Source organism: Nematolebias whitei, chromosome 11 (genome assembly GCF_014905685.2).
Source record: "Nematolebias whitei isolate Nwh7 chromosome 11, NemWhi1, whole genome shotgun sequence".
NCBI classification, from domain to species: domain Eukaryota; kingdom Metazoa; phylum Chordata; class Actinopteri; order Cyprinodontiformes; family Rivulidae; genus Nematolebias; species Nematolebias whitei.
The window spans coordinates 11,175,687-11,188,197 of NC_056508.1; the positions used below are offsets into that span (position 1 = coordinate 11,175,687).

The window sequence follows — 12,511 nt, forward strand, 5'->3', positions numbered from 1 at the left end:
GTTTCTGTATGTTCAGTGGAACGAGGCGTTAATTTGCAGGAACAGATCGTCATTGGAACGCCGGGCACCGTCCTCGACTGGTGCACCAAGTACAGGCTCATTGACCCCAAGAGGATTACTATGTTTGTGTTGGACGAAGCAGATGTGATGATTGCCACTCAGGGCCATCGGGACCAGAGCATTCGGATCCATCGGTGGGTTTCTTTCAGAAAAATCCAATTGTGATGACTGGTGTTGTAACATTGGTGTCATTGATCTACCATAGGCAGCTGGGCAAAGAGTGCCAGATGTTGCTTCTCTCTGCAACATTCGAGGACTCTGTGTGGAAGTTTGCAGAGCTGGTTATTCCCGACCCCAATGTCATCAGGCTGAAACGGGAGGAGGAGACGCTGGACACCATCAAACAGTTTTATGTGCTCTGCAGAGATAAGGAGGAGAAGTTTGCAGCACTCTGTGATCTGTATGGGAGCCTGACTGTTGCACAGGCCATGATCTTCTGCCATGTGAGTGAACTCTTTCAACTCTGCTTGAGATTTAACTAAATGGCAGTTATCTGTCACCATACATGAGACAAAGCACCCAGTTCAACAAGTGCTGACAAAGGTTTGTGTAACTATCAATAAAACAAAACTCATGTTTCCACATGATCGCTGGTAGTGTTGTTCAATACCAGGATTTCTGGTCCAATACTGATACCGGGTAAAATCCTGGCTAGTATTGGCAATATCGATACAGATACTTTGCGCAAATACACCTAATGTGTCAGGTAAACCTAAAAAAAGCAGTATATTTCAAATCAAAGCTGCATAAAGAATGTAAGACATCCAAGTAATTTATTTTAGGTTGTTTTCACACCTGATACTCCAGTAGACTCGGTTCGGTTCGGGACCAATATTTATGACATTTTGTTTAAATTTGAGCTGGTGCGTTTGCATTCACACTGCACTGTGCAGTCGAGTCAACCTGTTGAACCAACCTGTTCCCCTGCTCGCCTGTGGGGGTGCTGCACCAAGAACTACTGAAAGAAACAATACAAAAACCTCTGAAGACACTTCTTCTTCTGTAAATAAAAATAAAAACGAAGTGGCATCAAGTTTTAGCAGTTTTAGGAGTTGTATTTTGTCATTTTTCAAAAATGGACTTAGCGTGAGCAGAAGACCATGGAGAATATTGTTTTTCACACAAGGTAAGCTGACAGCTCCATATAAGGTAAGAGAAATGCGTGTTTGTTTGTCCTGCGGAGCGGGTCGGTCTGTTTACATTCACACTGTACTGGAACCGCGTTGGAGTTCTCTTCTACCGGACCGAGACCTAGGTTTTAGCCTGGGCCAGAGTTCGCCTTTTTGTTCCATGACAGAGTTCGATGGCGCGTTCACACCTCCCTAAACAAACCGGACTTTCTAGGAAAACGAGCTAGAGTTCGATTAAAGCGGACTAAACAGGGCTAGTGTGAATGCACCCTTAAACTCAGGAGTAGGTTGACGTAGTGACCTCATTTACAATAGAGCTGAGCTTTTACAACAGAAAATAACAAGATGACACACTTATGCAAAATATTTGAAAATGGTGTCAATGAAGGCCATTTGGTGGAAAACAGTCTGTTCCCTAAGACGCAGGCAGGAGGCCGGAGTAGCTGATCAAAAGCAGATGCTGGAAGCCCACACTGCATATACACTCACGAATACAACACACACTTATACAACTACACGGATATACACACTTGCAGTCCCGATCGAACACACGCGCAGAGAAGAGAACAGCAGAGCAAACGATATCTTCTCTTTTTAATAAAAATTACCAGTTCTCAGGTGAATGAGAAAGATGTGTTTATAATAATCAATAAACAAGTAGATAATCAAGTGATACTATAATCTTTGTGATTTTGAAATGTAAACTTTGTGATTTTAAAATGCATTCTGGTTAAGTATGTTCATGATGTTGAAAAGTGAAGGAATGACCCCGTGTTTTCACGAATGTTCTAGAAGGAAGGTGTGAGTGGAAAAAGTTACACAAGCAGAAGTATTTCACAATGGCAAGCCTTGGAAACAGCTCTGAGCAAATCAGAAAGATACAACTCAAGAATGACTAAGCAAAATTGAACAAAGTACACCCAGATTTTAATATGCATGAGGAGTGACTGGCAAAACCTCATAGAAGCCTGTAAATTCGGACCTAAATCCAACCCAGAAGAGGTTGGGTTTGCCCGATGGCATGATCGGTCTGGAGATGTCAGTCAAAATCTCAGGCTATATAAACAGATGTTTCTGTGAAAACTGGGTTGTTGGGGACCACTATTCGTGTGAGGAGGTAACGAACAGGACCTGTTTGGACCACGGACGATTGTGGACTAATAGGATAAGTTTTGGATGGTCTTAGCTGAAGAAGAATAAGGGTGAAATCCATTAGAATACGCTTCGTTTTGAGCTATTTATCTACCTTCAGCCCGGATTATTCCTGAATCCTTTTCTTCAAAATCAGACCCGCTGGAAAAGACCAGAAATGGCCCACATCCACGAGAGGATGGGAAAATTTGCTTCTTGTCAAATCAAAGATGGTAAGAAGACGTTTCACAAAATTAGTCCTAAATAAAACCTTATTCCAAATTAAAACAGCAGGGCATGTATTGACAAATAGAAAGATTAATTATATTATAAATCTGATTGCTCAAAGTTGTAGCGAGATTGTCATTGCATTGAGAAATAACGTATGGGGTCAGGTAGAGAGAGTAGGTAAACTGTACGGATACTGGTGCTCCTGAGTGAGACAGGGCGTGGCCGGCCGGACTAAAAGACATCCGAGGTCGAGCAGAGAGGAGTCCAAGAGCCAGCCTCAAGCCCATCCACAGGGACGGAAATCTACCTTGCCCAGGAAAGGTTAACAACTGGAAAGGGACTAAGGAGTGAATATTATTCCTCATGTAATCTCTCTGTAATCCAATGTAATCGTTATTGTGCAAACCGCTGTTCCCCTGCAAAAATTATTGATTAAAGCAAAGCAAAACGTAAAATTCTGGATTCTTATTTCAACACCCCTTTGTTCATGGAAGTGGAAACTTGGTTCAGAGAAACAACAGAAGCACGGGAGGTTTTAAACGGTTTTATTAGCTTTTGATTATAAAACAACATCTGAGAGTCTTGTGCCTAGACTCTAAACAAAGCCAGATCGATTAACAATTGTAACGCTAAATCAGGAGATGAGCTACCGTTAACTTGCGCTTCCTCGTCTGCTAAACGTCCCCACTCCTGCTGCTAGGTCGGGCGAGGTACAAGGTGAGACTTTGGGTGTGGTGCAAGGATCGGAGGTAGTTAACAGTCTGGGTGAATCATCTCAACACAGCCTTGAACTAGACTGTCCTGGAAAATCAGCTGCAAGTAATACCTGAGTCTCAGGATTAGTTCCCCCCCCCCCCCTTAGAGGGAAAAGGCTGTGGTGAGGACTTGGCACATGTCCTGTGCCTACCTCACTCGGGAAAGCGAGACAATGGTGTTTCAAACACTAAAAATAAGAAAATAAAGAAAATCATAAAACTATTAAAATAAATTATTTAATATCTAATAAATAATAATAGATATATTTTAAGATAATATGTTATATTTTATCCATATTTTGTAGTATATATTTTTCAGAGTTCACCAAGGCTGTTTAATCACCGTTGCTCTGTATAATTTGATGACATCTGGTCTATGTAATCCATTTTAAATTATCAATTCTTTATTAAACCTTAACTGAATAAAGGTAGTCTTTTTTTTTGGCCCATGTGAGATTATCTCAGTGATACACATTACTCCAAGCTGATCTCATGCAACTATTTGTTGATGCCAAGATGCATGCTCAATAATCCAGGTAGAAAAATCTAAAAAAAGTTAAGTCTGGTCCTCTGGACATTCAAAAAACAAAACTGAAAAAAAGTAGAAACGTTTCATCTTCCATCCGAAAGACTTTTTCAGTCTGAGGTGCTATTTTCATCTCAGTCTTATAAATAGCACATTCTTGTAATGGATCAACCAGTTTGCTGCTGACAGCCAAAACTAGCTGTTCACATGATCAAGGATGACCGTCAACTTAACAATGGATCATTAGCACCCTGATGGCTGTTTACTATTCACAGGGGGCTGAGTGATACTAGCAATAACGGCATTGTAAGAGGGGGACTGTTGAACACGGAGGCCTCCACCCCTGTTTAATGATGGACAGTTTATTTTCACAAAGATGGTCTCCTTTACTCATCTCTCAAAAACAATCATTCCTCTATCAAGGATGTGAACATCTTCATCCCTGAAAGAGTGACCTCTGGCCTGGAGATGAGTGTAGACCTCAGAGTCCTAGCCTGATGATGTTGCTGTTCTGTGCCGGGCCATCCTTTTGGCCAGTGGCTGTTTAGTTTCCCCGATGTATGACTGATCACCCTCCTGACACTGAACAGCATACACAATATTACTCTGTTTGTGCCAGGGGACTGGATCTTTGGGATAAACCAGCCTTTGCCGTAATGTATTTTGAGGTTTAAAAGCCACTGGGACGTTGTGTTTAGAAAATAAACGTCTCAGTTTCTCTGATACTCCTGCAACATACAGAATGACCACTGGTCTGGGTATGGGTTCCTCCTTTTCACCTAATGGCTGGCTGGAGTTCTGTTTGGGTTTCTTCTCTGCATTCAAGAAGGCCCAGTTAGGATATCTACATTGCTCTAGAGCCTGTCTTGTGTGGGATTTCTCCTTCTGCCTGGCTCCTGAGTTAGTTGGGACGCTGTCTGCTCTGTGGTACAAAGTCCTGATGACTCCTTTCTTGTGCTCCAAAGGGTGATGCAGTTTGACTCCCATCACCCTCTGGAGCACAAGTTGGGAGTCATCAGGACTCTGTGGTCTACACTCATCTCCAGGCCAGAGATCACTCGTTCAGGAATGAAGATGTTCACATCCTCGATAGAGAGGAACGATGGTTTGAGAGAGGAGTAAAGGAGGCCATCTATGCGAAAATAAACTGTCCCATCATTAAACAGGGGTGGAGGCTTCTGTGTTCAACTGTCTCCCTCTTACAATGCTGTTATTGCTTGTATCACTCAGCCCCCTGTGAATAGCAAACAGCCATCAGGGTGCTAACAATCCATTGCTAAGCTGATGGTCCTCCTTGATCATGTGAGCAGCTGGTTATGCCTGTTAGCAGCAAACTGGTTGATCCACTACAAGAATGTGCTATTTATAAGATTGAGCAGAATACAGCACCTCAGAATGAAGAAGTCTTTCGGATGAAAGACGAAACGTTTCTAATTTTCTTTTTTTTTGAATGTCCAGAGGACCTGAAAACTTTTTTTAGATATTTGTTGATGCATGAATTTATTTTGTAATTTATTTCATAACCATCTGTATTAATTTGAATAACTCCCAACTGCAACAATTCTTAGCACTGCTTAAAGCTCCACATTTCCTCCCTTTGTACTTGGATAGTCCTGCACAGAGCCCTATAAAGAGAGAGTTGCAACACTCCCATAGAAAGAATGGAATGCCGAAGTCACGTGGGTCATGCAGCGGTAAATAGTTCCAAACAGCAGTGGTTCCAGCATTGAACATAGTTCATTCTCCGTGTTTTCTCCGGTAAGTTGATGAAAATACAACACTTTTTTGCCACTGTGAAGCGTTAGCTGACTGTTCTGTACCACAATTGATCAACATTAATACTTCATGTCGCCAGTTTTAGTTTATTAAACATGTTAAATTGCTAGTTGTATTTTAACTGCAGCTAGCTTTGCCATCATGACGGGTTTAAACAGGTCTATTTCTGTCTAATTCACCGTTTTAAAATATCCATTACAGCTTAAATTTTGAAAGTTGATTTTTTATTTTTATGGTAATTCCAGTTACTGAACTTTCAACTAGAAAATATTTACCCTTTTTCTGCGAGATTGACATGGTTAATTTAGTTCAAGTTATAGATCCTTTGTCAAAGACTGCAGCATAAGTGATATTATCATTAAAGAAAAACCTGATTGTGGAGATGAGTAAATTCTTTATGTTTTCCAGGTAAACCACAGAAGAATGACTTCAGTGAACTGCTGAATGTTGCATTCAAAGTATCACAAAGGTAACAAAATCTCATTTTCTGTCTTCCCAAAACAATAATAGCTTAATCAAGATGTTGAAATAAAATGACGTTAACACCATAACCTTCACAAAGTTGGTATTTAATGCAGGACTGTTAATTTACATTTGTTTTATATTATTAGTTTAGCATATGGTTATCATGGGTCAAGTTGAGATGACTCTTTTTCTAGACAGAACAAGAAATAAGAATTATTACCAATAATATATCAGCATCAATAAACTGTAGAACAGTATCAAAACAACTTATTAAACTGTCAAAGGTACATTGAGATGGAGCTGAGAAGTTATTCTTTATGCCAGTTGCCTTCATCTGATCTTTTGTAAAATACAGCAGAATTTATTTTCCATAAACATTTTTCTTCGCAGGACTGCGCTAATTTTCTTGTCTGAAGTTCTTCTATCCTGCTCATGTAATTTTTTTTTTTGTGTTCTAATTGTTCCCTCAGGTCTTTCATCTCTGTTCCCTGATTGCATTGCCTGTTGATCCATCCTCCTGGCCCTGTTGATCTTGGATCATCAGTTCCTGGCATATCCCTGTCCTCTGAGGATACATTTTCATTTTTCCCTCATCTCACTTGCCTCATTTCAGTTTCTTCCTCAATCTCTGAAATTACAATGGCATTTTTAGCATGAAGATTAATGTTCAAGAAAAATATGACGTGTATTATTTAACACCATTCTTACCAAAGTTAGAACAACATGTGTGATCACTGGTCAGTGGATCAACATGCAGTGGAAGTTCTGGTGGACTTCTCATTTGGTTCCGAGCGATGAACACAAATGGTTGGAACCTCCTTCAGTCTCACACGGCCTGACTGTGTCTTTGTAAACTGCCCTTTCTCAAAATGTGCCTGTAGAGTGATGTTAGTTTATTTCCTTGCACATTTCTTTGACAGTTAAACATTTTGAGCCCTGATTGAAAATGTTTGTGTGCAGATTAAATTCAATTCAATTCTATTCAATTCAAAAATACTTTATTAATCCCAAAGGGAAATTATTTGTTGTTGTAACTCGTCATCCTCATTTCATTAAGAGATGTTATAGATACTGATGGCTGTAGACAGGAAGGATCTCTTGTAAAGGTCCATCCCACAGTGGATCTTAAAAAACGTTGGTTACGTACTGTAACCCAGATTCTATGAGTATAGGCGTAGCCCTTTAAGAGCTGTCGCTTGGTGGGTTTTATCCCATCATGCAAAGCATCGCACTGAAAAGTTTAGTCCACACCCACCTGTTGTGTGGGCCCCACCCGGTCCATATAAATTACGTTAAGAGCGGGTAATCGGCTCCCAAATAGCTTTTTCTTCAGCCATTTAGGAGCCAGTGAGGCCCGACGCTTAAAGGGCTATGCCTATACTCATAGAATCTGGGGTTACAGTATGTAACTAATGTTCTATTTCGTATAGGCTTCGCCCTTTAAGAGCTGTCGCTTAGTGGGTCAAGGGCGAAGCAGATGTGGTCCTCGCCTCACTGGGTCCATTCGAACACTGTACGAAGCGGCAGCTTGCCCAAAAAAACGTCTTGTCACTCAGCTCTCCATGTGCGTAATTACGCGTTGCGTAATTATGCGTACCATGCACAGATGCATGCTGTGTAGTTATGCATTCTGAGTGCATGAACGCCCTGGAAACCTTTCAACGGGGAAAGGAAGATGCTGAAAAGGACCATGAACCAACAGATTCACGGCTGATTAATATGAACAGATTAATAATAACAAGTGAACTGATTATTAATCAAATTAACTGATTGGTAACAATAGTCATGAACTGATTAGTGATGATAGAACCAAAATAACAGTCACAACTTGTGACTGATAACAACATCTCACACTGTAATGCATGCAGTCAGATGTGAGTTTAAACGGGGTTCCATGAAACAACAATATTCATTCTGTTAAAACACTAAGGACAGAATGTGTCATGGAGCGAGCCGTCGCATCACGTAAATAGAAGCAAATAAATGAGCAGGGTGTTGACCACGCAGCCGCAGTGCAAATATCCGGCATTGTCATACCATTATGCAAAGCAGTCGAAGATGCGATACCTCTGGTCGAGTGCGCCCTGAGGTTGACAGGAGGCTCTAAATCCGATGCTCTGTAGGCTTCAGAAATGGCCTCACACAGCCAGTGTGACAGGCGCTGGGTGGATAACCTGCAGATGCATCTCTATAATGCACAAACAAATGTTGAGTTTGACGCATTGCAGCTGTGCGCGCTATGTAACACGTCAACGCCTGCACAGAACAGAGAAGATGGAAAGATGCTTCTTCTTCTGATTTGTGGGGAGGAGGGGAAAACCCCTCCAACAATATCACCCTTGATTTAAAAGAGCTTGTGATGTTTTTAGGCATAAAGGCTGGATTCGGTCTTAGATCAGCTTAGCTACCATCAGCCTAAATTCTAAGACATGATGGAGCGACAGAGAGGGCAGATAAGTCACTCACCCTCTTAGCGGATGTTAAAGCCAGCAGCAGGGCTTTTTTAAGAGACAAGAATTTAATTGGAACCTGATTCAGTGGCTCAAATGGAGCTTTGATCAGGGCTCGCAGGACCAGCGTTAAATCCCACTGTGGAACAAGTGGGCGTGAAACAGGCCTGCATCTCTGTACACCAGGGGTGCCCAACCTTTTTTGAACCAAGAGCTACTTTTGAAGTCGGCAATTTGCCGAGAGCTACTCGTCCAGTCTCATTATCAACAAACATAATTTTTCATCAATCCCTACTCCTCACTTCTTTAAAGTAAATAAAACAGAACGTGATGTGTCTATAGGAGACAACTTTTTATGCAAGCTGTATAAAATAAATGTGTCTCTACCTTAGTGGGACTTCTGACACTGAGAGGAGGAGGCCAGGGTCTCATAAGATGGGCAGTATGAGGTGGTTGCGAGGCGCAGGCAGGTCTCCAGATGATCATCATTCATTGTGGATCTGTTTTTGGACTTGATGATTTTCATGTGTGAAAAAGCAGACTCACACAGGTAGGTAGATCCAAAAAGTGCTGTTAAGTTCAAAGCACATCTTCGGATGTTAGGATACTTTTCTTCTGACAGCAGACTCCAGAACTCTCCATCCACGCCAGGTGATGATCTGGATTTGATCCCAATGTCATTTTGCAGACTCAACACCTCATTTTCAACACCAGAGCTGTCCAGCTGAAACACGGACACCAATTTGGACACAATGTCATCCACATCAACATTTCCAAAAGGATAACACATGTAGCTGGTAACAGGCTCGATGGAGGAAAAGTCAGTAAATCGTCTCTCAAATTCTGCTGAGATGCTCTGAACCTGCTTAGAATAGTGTGCACTATCCAGTTGTGGGACTTCTTTCCCTTGGCGCTGTAGCTCTGCCTCCATGTGTGGGAAGTTTCGCAGGTCCCTGCGTTACAGCCGACTTGTGAGCAGTTGCAGCCTGCTTTTGAAGGTGCTCACAGAACTGATCATGTGGATTATGTTTTTGTCCTTTCCCTGAAGCTCCAAATTCAGTTCATTGAGCAGGCTGGTGAGATCTGTGAGGAAGGCTAAATCCAAAAGCCACTGGGTGTCCTCTAGTTTTGAATGTTCACCATGATCTGACAGCTTCAGAAAATCCCTGATCTCAGGCAACAGCTCACTGAATCTGTCCAGAAATTTACCTCTGCTTAGCCACCTGACGTCTTATGTGCAGCAGCAGGTCTGTGTGGTCTGCTCCTGCCTCCTCCAAGTGAGCCCGGAACAACCTCCTCTGCAGACTCCTGGCCCTTATAGAGCACACAGTTTTCATGGCAACATCCATCACTTCCTTCATGTTTAAAATCTTCCCACACAGGGCCTGTTGGTGGATGATGCAGTGATAGTGCAAAATGTCTGGGAAAGCATCATTCTGCTTGCAGAGTGCAACAAATCCACTGGTGTGACCAGTCATTGCTGGAGCGCCATCAGTTGTTATAGAAATTAGTTTAAAGAGGGGCAAGTTGCTTTTATTAACAAACTCCATAAACACATTAAAAATATCTTCTCCTCTTATATGTCCCTTCAAAGGCAAGATGGTGAGCAGCTCCTCTTTTGCACTCATGTCTGCAAAGGCCATTCTGATAAAAACACACAGCTGGGCTACATCCACCATGTCTGTCGACTCATCAAACTGAAGAGAGAAACACTCACATTGTTCCACGTCCTTTTTTAGCTGCTCCTCCACATCCACAGCCATTCCCTCACATCGCCGTGTCACTGTTTGTCTGGACAACTGCACGTCTTTAATAGCAGCTACGATCTCACTTTTATTTTTAAAATCATGAAAAAGCGCATCTGCAGCCTCAATAAATGCTTCTTTCATAACTTGTCCATCGCTGAAAGACTTCTTATGTTGAGCCAGGATGCGGCTAACACAGTAAAGCTATCGTAGCAGCTTTACCTTTTGTGCTGGGGCGAGTGAAGACTGATTGCTGGGCTGCAAGCTTGTTTTTTAGCTCCCGCACTTTCTGAGTCCGTAAAGAACTTTTAAGAGGGAAATCTGTCTCAAACCGTTTGTGCATCGTCTTGAAATGCCGCTCCAAGTTACACTTTTTGGGTAAGGCAACGCTCGAATTACAGATAAGGCAAATGGACTTCGAATTAGAATAAACAAAAAAATACTCCTCCTCCCACTCTGTGTGAAAATAATAAGTTTTCGTTTGCTTGTTCGCTAGTTTTCCATCCATGTTTTCTGCGCACCGACATTACTCCACTACTGAGACTAAAGTCTCGTGAGAGCACTGTGTCACCGCACCCAAAACTCGCGAGACTATGTCTGTGAGAATACAAGTCAAGGCTTCGCTTCGCGGGCGACTGGGAACCAGCTCGCGGGCGACTGGTTGGGCACACCTGCTGTACACCTTTTAAAAACGCTTCATCAGCGGATGATTAAAAGCTATTCTGTCCCCGAAACCTTCTTGACAGGAAGAGATGGCTGCAGCGTACGTTTTTAATCGTGCTAAACACCAAATTTCTGTCCATCAGCTACTACAAAAAGGACAGCACGCCGCCTAGTGGACATGAAATGGCATCTACACCTTTCTCTGTACACCAGCGCTGACAAGCTGTCCACTTTGATGTGTACAGCGCTGTGGGGGATGCAGCACCTGAATCCTGGATTGTGTGCACTACATCTTGCGGGAGACCCATCCTCTCTAAGCGGATCCGCTCAGCGGCCAGACCCACAGGTGCTGGCCTTTTTTTGGGTAACTCCTGATCGCTCTTCCCGCCTGGAGGAGAGCGTCCTCCCTCCACGGCAGTTTCCACGGGCGCCCCGATAACAGGCGTCGTAGAACCGGGAACCATGGTGCGTTCACGCGCTCGGGAGCCACCAGGAAAGCTGTCAATCCCTCCTCCTGACCTCGGTTCAGAAACTGTAATATCAGAGGAGGTGGGGAGAATGCGTATAGAAGCGTTTTGGGCCATGGGCTGTGAACAATCGAGTCTACCCCCAGCGGTGGTTCGTCTCGCGGGTTCGGTGAAAACCATAGTTGACACTGAGCGTTTTCTCGTGTCGCAAACAGGTCCATAGCCGCTTTGCCAAATTTCTGCCACGTCTGGGCCATCAGATCGGGGTGGAGGGTCTAGTCCCCGTGACACGGACCGTCCCTGGACATCACATATGCCCCTTTGTTCAGAACACCGGGGATGTACACTGCTCTGATGGAGAGCAGATTTTGTTGTGCCCAACACACTAGTTTTCTTGCAATGTGTAACATTTCGGCTGAGTGTACACACCCCTGCCGGTTTATGTAAGCAGCAGTAACCTTGTTGTTTGTGTGAATCAAAACATGTTGATTCTGTAGCACAGGAGCAAAGTGTTGAATCACATTCAGAACCATGTTACATTCCAGAACGTTTATATGAGCTGTTGTTTGAGGAGGCCACAGTGCCCCTACAGCGTCTGTGAAGACTGACACGTGTGACGTAGGTCTGCTGACGTAGGTCTACTGACGGGGACTCCCTCCGACAGAATCAAGGGGTTTTCCCATTGTCGGAGGTCTGTTCTCACGGAGGGAGGAACAGTGATCATCCGTCTCTTTTGCTTTACCGGATCCACGAGCAGACGAGCAAACCATCTCTGGAGGCGTCGCATGTGTAGTAAACCCAGCAGGACCACTGTGTGAGCTGACGACATCGTTCCTAACATCTAAAAAAGTTAAATCTGGTCCTCTGGACATTCAAAAAAACAAAACAAAGCAAAACAACAAGAAAATGTAGAAACGTTTCGTCTCTCATCCGAGAGACTTCCTCAGTCTGAGCTGCTGTATTCAGCTCAGTCTCTTAAATAGCACCTTCTCAGAGTGGATCAACCAGTTTTGTTGCTGACAACCAAAACCAGCTGATCACATGCTCAAGAAGGACCATCAGCCCTGGATCATTAGCACACTGATGGCTGTTTACTATTCACAGAGGGCTGA

General features: G+C 43.1%; 1 protein-coding gene across 2 annotated transcripts in view; it reads left to right on the plus strand.

The window, feature by feature from the left end:
• The window catches only part of LOC119416710 (ATP-dependent RNA helicase DDX19B), a 36,863-nt gene that overhangs the window by 12,929 nt on the left and 11,423 nt on the right, over nt 1–12,511 (plus strand). For both annotated transcript variants that reach the window (XM_037683892.1, XM_037683893.1), the window contains 2 exons: nt 17–194; nt 266–503. In XM_037683892.1, coding sequence (XP_037539820.1) covers nt 17–194; nt 266–503 — 416 coding nt within the window. The remainder of the gene's footprint in view (nt 1–16; nt 195–265; nt 504–12,511) is intronic.